This window comes from Hibiscus syriacus, unplaced genomic scaffold, assembly GCF_006381635.1.
Source record: "Hibiscus syriacus cultivar Baekdansim isolate YM2019G1 unplaced genomic scaffold, ASM638163v2 tig00111769_pilon, whole genome shotgun sequence".
NCBI lineage: Eukaryota > Viridiplantae > Streptophyta > Magnoliopsida > Malvales > Malvaceae > Hibiscus > Hibiscus syriacus.
Genome location: NW_024063172.1, coordinates 1,859,531 through 1,873,430, shown reverse-complemented (window position 1 = coordinate 1,873,430; position 13,900 = coordinate 1,859,531). Strand labels below are relative to the sequence as shown.

The 13,900-nt window shown below is 33.4% G+C and overlaps 1 protein-coding gene across 1 annotated transcript; it reads left to right on the top strand.

Annotated features, from left to right (window-relative positions):
- The first annotated feature begins 4,407 nt into the window (after positions 1-4,407).
- Positions 4,408-4,706, top strand: LOC120169839. Its single transcript, XM_039177929.1, has one exon. The coding sequence runs from the start codon at positions 4,494-4,496 to the stop codon at positions 4,704-4,706; it is 213 nt and encodes a 70-aa protein (XP_039033860.1). The 5' UTR covers positions 4,408-4,493.
- Positions 4,707-13,900: the final 9,194 nt, after the last annotated feature.

Genomic DNA, 13,900 nt, shown 5'->3' with positions numbered 1-13,900 from the left:
TCTTTCTTGAGAAAATTCTGGTCCGCAGGTAATGCACCTCAAGGAATTGCATCATTGAGATACATCGATACCAGAATCTACTCTGAAAACTTGAAGAAAAAGAGAGATTATAAAACCTCATAGAAAGAAATGTCAACAAACCAGGCAATATTCTATACTAAACCACTAGCTGTTCTTCCCCCAGAAATCCACCCATTTCCATCCTCCAAGATCGATCAACTAAATCTTCTAACTCTCTGAAAATAAACCAAAAAGCTCCATAAGCTGAAAGTATACACACATGCTATCAAAAGAGAATCATAAACAACAAAATTTGATTTATTGCATCTTGGATCTCATCACTAAGATCATACAAGGGGTTCATGTACAACATATGTCAGCTTGGTTTGGTTAAGTTATACAAGCCATTTATTTGAAAGAGACCTGTTAAAGGACAGCCGACAGCATTGAAATCGAATGAATCGATTGAGGTTTATGCAGTTCTTTTTTACCCAATTAAGACAACCTACGCTATATATTGTACAATTAATATAGCATTTCAATGGAAATAAACTAGAATGGTAAATCAGAAGCTAAGGCTTACTTGAGATCATGACTGACAACAACTACAGTTAATTCTTTCTTCAGATGCTTCAAAAGTTTCACAACATCTGCATTTGCCTTCCAATCTGGTTTTGCTGAAGCATAATAGAATTTAGAAGGTAGAAAAATCTGAAAATGAACTATTTATAGATCATGCCAAAGTTAAATCAATTAGCAAAATTGTTGGTGCTTCTGAACTTCATAAGTCATGTTCTATCCAGGAACTCTAGTTTCTAAACTACATCATGAACATAAGATAACAGAAATGTAAGGACAAACAGAATAGAAAAAAGCAATGTCATACCGATACAATTTATTATTATTATCAATTAGCTAAGGATTTTTTTAATCATCGTTATCTGATTTATTATCAGCATTTTAATTAATATAGGATAAGTACATAACAATATTATTCAAAGTTAACTATCAATATTTCGATATTAAACATTCACATCCTTGACATCTATGGTGCTTAAACTCGAGTCCTCAAGAAATAACAACAATTCATTTACCACGAAGGTCACTTGGTTCGTTCTTAATAACTTATTTTAAATAAAATATTATAGGTGTCATTCTTTTAGGGATTAAAATCCATTTATACAATATAAAAAAATTTTAAAACAAATTTAAGATTTTTTTATGAATGAAAATAGACGACTGAGATTAATTTTTTATTTTTTCGTGATTATCTTTTCATTTTCTATTGTTAATCACATTCATTTTATTTTTATGTATCAAACTACCTTAATAACAAAATTTAAAATATTTTATTTTATTTAAAATATTAATATATCATTTTACTAAATTAACTTATCGTTGATTATAAATAATTTTAAAATCCATTTACATATAGATTCTATTTTTGCTAAATCACCGCACAGTCAAAGTTATCAAGTTACAAATAATTTAAATTGAATTATGAATTTGGAACTTAATCTTGTTAATTTTATATAGTTGTCCGTTAAAAACAACATTTACTTATATTTTTAGATTTAAATTTTAATTATTATATTTTCTCTTGTTCGTATAGTATGATATTCTTTGATATTAAATTTTAATATTAATATCATTTCCATCATTCTTGTAGTATGTTATTCTTTTATATTAAAAAATCATATAATTTTACAAATTTTAGTCGGTTTATATGTATTATTTTTATTTAAAATAATATTCGATGGTCAACAGTTTTTTTAATTGATAATTAAGTTAGATTATTATCATATTATGCACTGAATCATATTTTAATTGACAATTAAGTTAGATTTTAATGTAATTATATCGGTCGAAAATCATTTGATGATTAAGTTTATTTAATTATTAAAAATAAAACTTTTTCATAATCAATTATTTCACGCTATAAATATATAATATATCTTAATAAAATTTTGGTAATATATCATGTTTATCAGTGGCAGATCCATAAATATTTTTTAGGGTGGACACACATATATATATTAGTTACATAAAATTTTGATAAAGGGTGGATACAACTAAAATTCAGGGTTGAAACACTCTTTACTGCTCTAGTAACAAATAAATCTCATCTCATATTTATAGATTTTAGTGTTCATTGATTGTTATGTCAAAATTTTAGCTATCAATCTTATAAATCTTAAGAATCTTTTATAGATAATTCTATATGTAATATCAATTATTACAAATATATAGATTATTTTATAAATATTTTTAGATATATATTATTTTAGAATATTCTCAAGATATATCTCGTAAATGATAATTATATATTTATATAGTGACTTCCCAATATTGGTTTTTTTAATGATCAAAAAAGAAAATATTTTATTTTAAAATAAATAAATAAATTTGTACAAATTACTTTTAATTTGATACTATTAATTCTTCTCCATCGTTGCCTGCAACCACACACCGATAAAGCTTTTGTTTTCGTAATCGTTAGATATTAGATATGACTTGACAGTATATCTTGGTATAGTCCCTCTATCTTAGCTTGATTTACTTCTTTTGCTTCCTCATCGGATGAGACAACAATGTCGACCATGTAATATATTCAGAACTGGCTCAAGATGCCTCGTACAAAACAAGTTGTCTATAACGGGAAGTTTTGTTGTGAGACACCTAAAAAGGTTAATAAACGACGTGACCGGTAAAAATAGGTAATAGGTTAAAAGCGGAGCATAAAATGTTATAAATTAGAACCGAAAAAGTTATCAGTCGAAGTAACATAACAGGTTGCACTAAAATGTTATACAAGATAAGAAAATGAGTTATAATCGGTAAATGTTATAAATACCATTAACATTTTAGGTTTCACCAAGAATGTTATGGTTCACTAAGAAGTAGATTGCGATCTATAATTTTCATATTTTTTATTAATTATTCAAAAGTATTTATAGATTTTAATCCTTTGATTGATTCAAATATATTATTTTAATTTTTTAAATATATTTATTAATTAATGTTATGAAATTTAGATTTGATTATATGTTGATTTAGTAGTTGTAAATTTTAATTCGATTTAGTATGCATAAAAAATTATTTAATATATATATATATATATATTATTTTGATATTATGTTTGATATTTATAAATTTATGTTTAGTATATATTAATTAATTCAAATATAATATTTTGATTTTTGGAAAGTTGCTTACCATCATTTCGTCCATGTGGGCTCAGATAATCTTTGTTCACTCATTATCGTGAAGTTGCTTGCCGTACGAATTCATGATCGGAGATGTTCGCCATCACCGAAAAGTCTCAACCGAAAAATCTTAATAAAGGTTTGACATTTCCTTTAAATTTCCTCTATTTATTTTAATTTCTTCTGTTAGTTATTCTCTATTTTTTTGCAGGTATATAGACTATTTTTCGCATATATTTAGGCTGTGTTACAATTTTTTTTACATATTATAGTCTTAACAAGTTATTAGATTTTTTCTAGATTAATCCCGCTGAAATCTAGGAATAGATAATGATTTTGTCATTTTCCAGTATTGGGTGCAAAGTAAATTAAGAGGGGATTGGGGGGTTGGGTTGACCGATTACCGATTGCTATTGAGGTTAAGGGTATTAAATGGATTGTATATTAAATTTGGGTTGCATATTGGATTTGAGTTTTAACTAGATATATTTTTTGTTTTATTTTGATTCGAGCTTGATGTATAAATTTTTAAACCCAAACAAAATAATGTTTATAATAGACATTTTCAATTATCTTTTGAGCATAAATAAATCCAGTGGGCACAAAAAAATTAGGACATAAACAAATTAATTTTAAGGTGAACACATATATAAAAAGTGAATACTTAATAAAATAATTTTAAATTTCATAATATTCTATTTAATAAATTAATTTTAAATTCCAGGATGAACACGTGTCCATATATCTCTGCCACTAATGTTTATGAAACATACCGAAATTTCACTTATACTATTTGTAATCTACGTTGTATATTTATTTTTTTCTTCTCCCATCCATATTGATAAACATGATCGAACCACATTATAGTTTTATAGTTGGGGGACTCAATTACAAATTTACCCTATTATTATGAGGACTATTTGCTTATTGTACCTATCTATCTATTTGATGGTAAAGGCATTGTTTATTAATCCATCAAAAAGAAAAGAAAAAGAAATGCTCACCTTCACGCTAGCACTTGTTTTTTCCTTTTATTTGTGTACCTTAACATTGAATCATTTATATACCTTACCACCCTTTAAACTCAAACCCTACCTTTCTCACCAAGTTTAGTATCATATCCCTCTCCTTCATTATTCCCTACATCATATAATGTACTCTAACCACTTATTTTTCCACTCTGTATTGGAAGGACCGAAACTCTCTTGCTAAAAAGAAGTCTTCAAACCCTTTGCTTCGAGTGCAGATTCGAGAAAAAGAGGTGAAAAAGAAAGAAAGAGAGCAATCATGAGTGCGGATTGGGGACCGGTCATCATCGCGGTAGGCTTGTTCATCCTCTTGTCGCCGGGGTTGCTCTTCCAGCTGCCTTCGAGGACTCGAGTGATAGAGTTCGGAAACATGTGCACAAGTGGGATAGCCATCCTAATCCACGCCGTGATATACTTCTGCATAATCACCATCTTGATCATTGCCATTGGTATTCACATACATATCGAGTGAGTACACATAGAAATGCATCCCATGTGTTATACATTGTTTCTTGTAACTATCACCTACGGGCTTTTTCATCTCTAGCAATATTCTCGTTCGTCGGTATAGTTTTTTACCAAAGGAAATTTCATTGGAAGTAGTAATTTCTCTAGACACAATGTATTATTAGCCACTAGAGTATTCTGAAGCTTATTTCCTAACAGTGACCTTAAATTTGTATGAAATTTATTAAGGCGTAATAAGACCTTTGATGATTTTTACATTTTCTACAACTTTTGTTTGCTATAATTGAAACCTCCATATATATATAGAACCAATACCAATTTGACATAACATGTAAATATGAGAATAAATGTTTTAGAATTAGGACTAAATTAAAATAACTTGAAAGCATAGAGGACTAAATTGAAATATTGCTAGTCCATTTTCACCAGTTTTATTTCTTTTAGTTTTGATCAACGGCTCGCATTATCTCATTTACTCCCGTATCTTATTTAACGGCTCCTATTCATTTACCTTAAGTTGTCTTTCTTAGAATTCTCCCCTTATAATAAATCCACGGATCTTAAAAATTCATTAGGGGGCGTTTGGTTCAGGGTATCTCACATTACGGGGGGAATGGAATGTCATTTTCCCGTTTGGATTGCAAACATTCCTAACCTCCGGTAATAAGTTATTCCCAACAGTAATATTTTGGGGGTATATTATCGGGAATGTGATTCCCCCTTCCCTTAGGTATTGTTATATTCCCGGTGTTTTGAGCTAAAATGCCCTCAATTTTTTTTCCAAAAATATCATTCTTCTGTTGTTGAATAAAAAAAATTCTACGAAGATTAAATTACAAATTTATCCTTAAACTATTTTAGATTTACAAAAAATCCATAATTAGAATTTTATATGAAGTTTGGGGATTAAAATAAAATTTTATCCTTTCATTAAATCTATTTATCTTTTCAATTTTGTAAAACAATTATATAAATTTTATGAATTTAAAATTTTTAAAGAAAATATATAAATTAATTATAGTAAAATTATAGTAGAATTTAACTTGTTAAAAAACAAATATATAATAAGGACAATTTGGTAAAATATACATTCCAATAATTTTTTATTATTTTCCTGCTAAACGAACCAAACACAACAATACAACATTCTCATTAATCTTATTCTCGCCTGTAATCTTACATTCCGTGAACCAAACGCACCCTAAGTTTCTTCCAAAGACCAAAGCAAAACCAGAAAGGGGTGGAGATATGGACACAATTGATTCGGTTTTCGATCCGCTAAGAGAATTCGCTAAGGATAGTGTTCGTCTTGTCAAGAAATGTCACAAGCCTGATCAAAAAGGTTACTCGTTTCTCCTTTCTATTATTAGGTTTTGTTGATCGATCTGAATTCTGATTGAAAGATTTTTTTTGTTTTGTTTCATAGTTTACAAAGGTGGCGTTTCATACAGTTATCGGATTCGTGGTTATGGGATTTGTAGGTTTTTTCATTAAGCTCATCTTCATCCCCATTAACAACATTATTGTTGGATCTGGTTAGGTGCGGTTCGATTCCTTCCATTTCTATTTTGTTTTTCATGTTACTTTGTTGGTTTGTTGTATTTTTAAATGTTATTGCTTTGGTGTTGATCTTAATTTATTCGAATTAAAATAAATAAAGCACGGAGAACCAAAAATCTCTTGAATTTTTGAAAAATTGGTTGTTGATTACTCTAGGGAAATGGAATTTGCCTGAAAATTGTAGGTTTATTTTACTGTTGGGGAGACCTGGAAAACTAAATTTGTTTTCTTGATTAGATGTATTATTATTTATAAATCCTTGTTTGGCATCTCATCTAGTGTGCTTAAACTATTCTTTATATGGTGATATTTGTCTACCTTGGAGGTATAGTGAACTCAATGGATCGATGCAATTGTTTCTTTTAATAAGCAGCTTGCAGCAAAATGGCTGTAAGAACCAATTTTGCAATCACTAACGAGCAAATGATTCAAACTTTCATTTTAGGCAAGATAATGAAAAAGGCTGAATAGAGTAGAAGATAAGCTGCTTCTTGTATATTTGTTGGACTTTGGTATTTGTCGGACAAAATAAAAATAGAAAACAAAAACAGAAAATATTTTTTTGAACCAAACGGGCTCTAAAGATTTCGATATCGATAGTGATCTTTTTTTTTTCCCGAATCACACATTGACATATCGATAAAAATTTCTTAAAAAATTTAAAACTTAAAAATGCATAATACGAATCTAAGAAAAATCGGATATAAATTTAATTTTAAAGTAAAAATATAAAGAACATAAAATGCAAATATAATTTCAATTAAATATATATATTGAAACTATCTGTCGGGTACCTGGTTATAAAAAAATTTCGGCCGAGACCTAGAAAAATTACGGGTCAAGTACTCAACCCGCTCAGGAATTTTTTTTAGAGAATTATCCGATTTTTTTAAGTTCGAATTGACGTGTCGACAGACCGAATCAATGAGGTCGAGTGTTTTTTAACACCTCTACTAATATGTGATGCAGGGGGATCCGAGACAGATGATGCTGAGCTGTCAGATTGCACCTTGATGGCGCTGAGATACCATGAGTTGGCAGATCAACGCAAAAGGCGGGAGTTGATTGTGATATGTTCCTCATTGAGGTCGTTTTGAGTGCGTTTCAGTCTTTTGACCATAACTTTGGCTACGGTGTCGGAATCGCGCATAAGACCCTAATTCAAAAAGCCCCTTTCGATGCGCACACTGTCCACATCGTGCATGGCTCCATGTGACCTTTTTTCGACCTCAAATTCTGTTGTTTTCCCCTCCGAATCACTAGTTTTATTTATTTTTTACTATTTATGGTAATATTTCGCTTGTCAATTAGGAAGTCATTTTAAATCCGATTTTGGCCGGATTTTTTGGAGATTGCATATTTTATTTTGAATTTTAATTTAGAGTGATTTCTGAGATTTTGCTATTTTTGGCTAAATTCGGATAAACACTATTTTTGGCTATAACAGTCCGGCTTGTGGACTGATTTTCGCATTGTTCGATTTTATAATATTATGTTAAACCCTAGAAACTCTTTTCCCTAGTTTTGGACGAATTTTCTCCTGTGAATCATCTGTTGGAACTAGCCTGCAGGATAATCGATGTCCTGTCCGGCGTCAATATGCTTGCAAACAAGTCACTTGTGTACCATTCCATAATATTGAGGGTAGAAACCTTTGAAGTAAATCTTTTAAGGAAAATCATAGTTGATTTACCATTTCTAGTATTTACCTTTTTTATATTGACAAATTGTTGACACAAATCTTCACACATGTAGAGAGAGGGGTCCCTAAGGCTATAACCAGATTATTGAATATAGAAGAGTTGCGCGGTGTCAACATCAGGGTTTCTTCTTCTTCTGATCTCATACTTTTTGTGAGGCTTAATCAATCCCCTTTTGTGTAATTGATTTCTTGTACCTTTGTATTTGAGGTTGTACATTTTCTTTGGATACTTGATTCAAGTTTCAAGATGAAGGAAAACATGTATCGCCCTAATTTTTGTTTTTTCTGTTGAAACTAATGTGAAATTCAATGGCAATGAAAATATAACTGTTGAATTTTTTGGAACATGAGATTACTGCCTCAACTGGATAGATATCAATTACTAAAGAGATGTGGGGCTCTATCAAAGAAATGTTTTTAAATGATAGTAACAATTCTTGAATTCCACGTCTTATAGACTTCTCTTTCAATACATTTTGTTGATGATCTTAATGATTATAAGCAAAAAGTAGACTTTTTTTTTTACCAACATTCTATCGGTAACATTGTTTCCTTTAATTGCTTTGATTCTATTTTTCGACGTTTAATTTTATCATTATTATCAATATCTATTCGTAAGAATTTTTAAAGATAGTTCAAAACCTTCTGTAGATGAGGAAATGTCAACTCTTCTCAACAGACACACATGGGACTTTCTGCATTTACTTGAAGGAACTTCACTTGTTCCATGTGTCACGTGGCTAGAGTTTTAACTAGCCGATCGTGCGGCCTCATGGCTAGAGTTTTGACTAGTCGATCGTACAACCTTAGATGCTTTCAGGCAAGAATTGACGCCAAAGGCTTTGTGGGAACACTGTTGGGACTAATTTAACCACGAAGAATGAAGAATAACGGTTTAGGGACAAAAGAGATTCAAAGCTTTGAAAAGGCTAAATAAGAAAGAGAACAAAACTAAGAAAAGCCAAGTAAAAGAAATAAAGGGACAAAGACAACAAGAGAGAAAAGCTTAAAGTAAATGTTGAGTTGTATCACTCTTAAGAAAATGAAAGAATTGAATGTTGTGTTTACAAATGAGGAGGTAAAACTCTTTTTATAGTTGAGATCCATCATATCTAACAATCTAGATCGAATTACATTAACGGATCAAATTGAATTGAAATCATACATAATATTTTCAAACTCAAATCAAACATTGTCTCCTTAATTTAAGTAATTAAATTTCTAAATTAAGAGATAATTCATCCTTCTAGAAACTTCTGGAATCTTCCAAGAAATAAGCCAGGTCTGATGGTCTTAAGCAAACCTGATACTCCATATGACTTTTCTACGGACATCCACGCAAATGTCTAGGTCCGAACTTCACGAGACTTGACACATCCCCACCAAACTTTGTAACACCCTTCACCACTTCTCTCGAATGCCTTCAAAATTATTTCTTCTCGAAATTATCATTCTTCTGTTGAAAGTATTGTTAAAATGGTTTTCAAAGTTTAGTAAATATTTCTTTGAAAATGGTTTTCAAAGTTTGGTAAATGTTTCTTTGAAAGATAGTTTTTCAAAGTTTGGTAGATGTTTGTTGAAAAATGATAATGGGATAATCACAATTAATCTCTAGGCTTTAGGGTATTTACAAGATTAAGTCCTTAGTTTCAACTATAAATACTCTAGCTCATTTAGCTTCAAAATCATCCCAAAAATCATTTCTTTCTCCCAATACTAGAGAGCTTTCTTGTGAGTAGTGAGTGTTTTGTAAACACCTGTAAATTTTCTCTCTTAGTAAAAGATCTGCAGCAGTCCGGAGACGTAAACAAATTGGTTGAACTCCGTTATCAATTTCGGGTATTATTTTTCCGCTTTTATTTCGCATTCTCACTAATCTGGTTATAGGGAAATTACTTGTACTCGGTTTATTTCCCAACAACTGGTATCAGAGCTTTTGGTTGTGAATTTTGTCAATTTTTGCGAGGTTACTATTCATTACTATTCACGTGAATTTCGTGAATAGTAAAAATTTTGTCGGCAATACGAGTTTGTCGACGGAGGTGTTATAATACACGGTGGTTCGCACAAATTGTCAGAAACGATCCGAAGAAGCCAGATTCGAGTGGGAGCGATGGCTGCAGACGAAGGGAAAGTGAAAATTGAAAAGTTCGATGGTGCGGACTTTGGCTTTTGGAAGATGCAGATTGAAGATTTTCTGTACCAGAAAAATATATATCAACCTCTATCAGGAAAGCAACGAGAGGGCATGAAGAATGAAGACTGCGCTCTTCTCGATAGGCAAGCCCTCGGAGTTATTCGACTGACGTTATCCCGCAATGTTGCTTTCAACATAGCAAAGGAAAAGACCACAGCGGGTCTTATGGCGACTCTCTCCAGTATGTATGAGAAGTCATCAGTCTCAAACAAAGTGCACTTGATGAGGCGATTATTCAATTTGCGGATGACGGAAGGGGCATCGATGGCACAACACCTAAATGAACTCAACACAATCACAACCCAGTTGAGTTCAGTGGAAATTGAATTCGATAATGAAGTTCGAGCTTTAATTCTCTTATCATCTCTACCAGACAGTTAGAATGCTACTGTTACTGCAGTTAGCAGCTCGTCGAGAAATAGTAAATTGAAATTCGACGATGTTCGGGATCTGGTACTGAGCGAAAAAATTCGACGGAGAGAATCGGGTGATGCATCAACCTCCTCAGCCTTGCACACGGAGTCCAGAGTGAGAACTTTAGAAAGAAATTCAAATCGTAGCAGATCCAAATCCAGAAGGGAAAAATTAAGAACGGGGAAAAAAGATTTTACCTGTTATAACTGCGGCAAGAAAGGTCACTTTAAAAGAGATTGTCGAGCACCGAAGAAAAATATCGGCGCACAGGAATCTGCCAACGTGACAGAAGAGACATGTGATGCCATGATTCTAAGCATCAACAGTCCGATTGAATCATGGATCTTGGATTCAGGGGCATCTTTCCACTCTACCCCATGCCAAGAAATCATGGAGAACTATGTCAGTGGTGATTTTGGAAAGGTTCATCTAGCTGATGATGAAACCTTGAAGATCGTTGGAAAAGGAGACATCCGACTAAAGTTGCCAAACCATACTACCTGGAAGCTGACAGGAGTGAGACATATTCCTGGCCTCAAAAGAAATTTGATTTCTGTAGGACAGCTTGATGGAGAATGATATAGCACAACTTTTTCAGGCTGTGAATGGAAGATCACCAAAGGAGCACTCGTCATTGCTCGTGGTAAGAAGACTGGTACTCTCTATGTAACCTCAAATATAGAGAATATCATTGTTGCAGCAAATGCTGATGGAAAATCAAACCTATGGCACCAAAGGCTTGGCCATATGAGCGAGAAAGGGATGAAGACACTTTTGTCAAAAGGGAAGCTGCCGGATCTAAAGAATGTAGATGTCGGACTATGCGAGGATTGCATCTTTGGAAAACAAAAGAAAGTCAGCTTTGCAAAGATTGGTAAGACACCCAAGGCTGAAAAGTTAGAGTTGGTTCATACTGATGTATGGAGACCATCTCCAGTTCCATATCTTGCAGGCTCATTATATTATGTCATCTTCATCGATGATTCTACAAGGAAGGTGTGGGTTTATTTTCTGAAAAAGAAATCAGAAGTCTTTGATACCTTCAGAAAATGGAAGGTCATGGTGGAAAATGAGAATGGTCTGAAAGTCAAGCGGTTGAGGTCTGACAATGGAGGAGAGTACAAAAATCGTAGATTCAGAGATTTCTGCGCAAACAATGGGATCAAGATGGAGACAACAGTTCCCATGACACCGCATCAGAATGGTGTAGCAGAGCGCATGAACATAACTCTGAATGAACATGCCAGAAGCATGAGGATACATGCCGGATTGCCCAAATTTCTATGGGCTGAAACTATCAGCACTGCAGCTTACTTGATCAACCGTGGGCCCTCGGTTCCTTTGGATGGCAGAATACCAGAGAAAGTTTGGGGCAAGAAAGAAATAAACCTTTCACACTTAAGAGTGTTTGGTTGTATTTCTTATGTACACATAAACTCTGCTGAAAGAAGTAAACTTGATGCCAAGTCCAACAAATGTGTCTTTGTTGGTTATGGTGGTGATGAGTTCGGTTACCAGTTTGGGACTACGAAAATCGGAAGATTATCAGAAGCAGAGATGTCATTTTCAATGAGAATGAGATGTACAAAGACAAATCAACCATAGAATCAAGTAGCTCAAACATCGAAGCTGAAACAAAGGAATTTGCTGAGTTCGAGGAGATTTCTAGAAATGATGTTCAGATCAGTCCTGAAGCAGTTCAAGAAGAACCAGGCACACCGGAACTAAGACGCTCCTCCAGAATTCCTAAACCAACCCAACGGTATTCTCCTTCTTTGCACTAGTTGTTGCTGACTGACAATGGTGAACTAGAGTGATATGATGAAGCAATGCAAGTGGAGGATTCAGTCAAGTGGGAGTCTTCTATGAAAGATGAGATGGACTCACTTATGTCAAATCAGACGTGGTAATTAGCTGAATTACCACCAGGCAAGAAAGCGCTCCACAACAAGTGAATTTACAGGATCAAAGAAGAGCATGATGGGAGCAAACGCTACAAAGCAAGATTGGTTTTCAAAGGTTTTCAGCAAAAAGAATGTATTGACTATAATGAAATTTTCTCACCAATCGTAAAATTGTCCACAAGCAGACTGGTGTTGAAAATTGTAGATGCAGAGAATTTACATCTTGAGCAGTTAGATGTAAAGACATATTTCCTTCATGGTGATTTGGAGGAAGAAATCTATATGAGGCAATCAGAAGGCTTCATAGAGGCAGGCAAGAAAAACCTGGTATGCAGGTTGAAGAAGAGCTTGTATGGTTTAAAACAAGCTCCTAGACAATGGTACAAGAAGTTCGATAGCTTCATGCGTAGCAGTGGTTTTACCAGATGTCAAGCAAATCATTGTTGCTACATCAAGGGGTTTGACAATAGTTTCATTATTTTATTGTTGTACGTTGATGACATGCTTGTTGCAGGCTCAGACATGCAAGAGATTATAAACTTGAAGCAAAAATTGTCGAAGCAGTTTGCTATGAAGGATTTGGGCGCTGCAAAGCAGATTCTTGGGATGAGGATTAAGAGAGACACAAAGTCGGGGACTTTGATGTTATCACAGGTTGAGTACATCAACAAAGTACTCTCCAGGTTCAACATGCAAGATGCTAAACCAGTAAGTATACCTTTAGGTGTTCATTTTAGACTCTCCAAAGAATAGTCACCAAAGACGGAGGAAGAACGTGCACACATGGTGAAGGTGTCGTATGCCTCAGCAATTGGAAGTCTAATGTATGCCATGGTTTGTACCAGACCAAATATTGCTCAAGCAGTGAGAGCTGTTAGCAGGTACATGAATAATCCAGGCAAGGTACACTGGGAAGAAGTCAAATGGATCCTCAGATATCTGCACGGTACTACAAACAAAGCACTTTGTTTCAAAGGTGGAGATACGATACTGACAGGCTATGTAGATGCTGACTTAGCCGGAAATGTTGACATCAGAAGGAGCACTACATGGTATGTCTATACTTTAGGAGGAACCGCAATGAGTTGGGTTTCTCAACTACAGAAGATAGTTAATCTCTCCACAACTGAAGCAGAATATGTCGTTGTTACGTAAGCCAGCAAGGAGATGGTTTGGCTCCAAAGTTTCTTGGAAGAGTTAGGCAAGAAACAAGAAAACAATGTCTTGTATTGCGACAGTCAAAGTGTTATACATCTAGCAAAGAATTCGTCTTTTCATTCCAGGACAAAACACATACAATTGCGATATCATATTATTTGGTCTCTTCTGAAAGATGGGATTTTGAAACTTGAAAAGATCAGTGGAGCTCAAAATCCAGCAGACATGTTGACAAAGACGGTGACTACAGACAAACTGAAGTT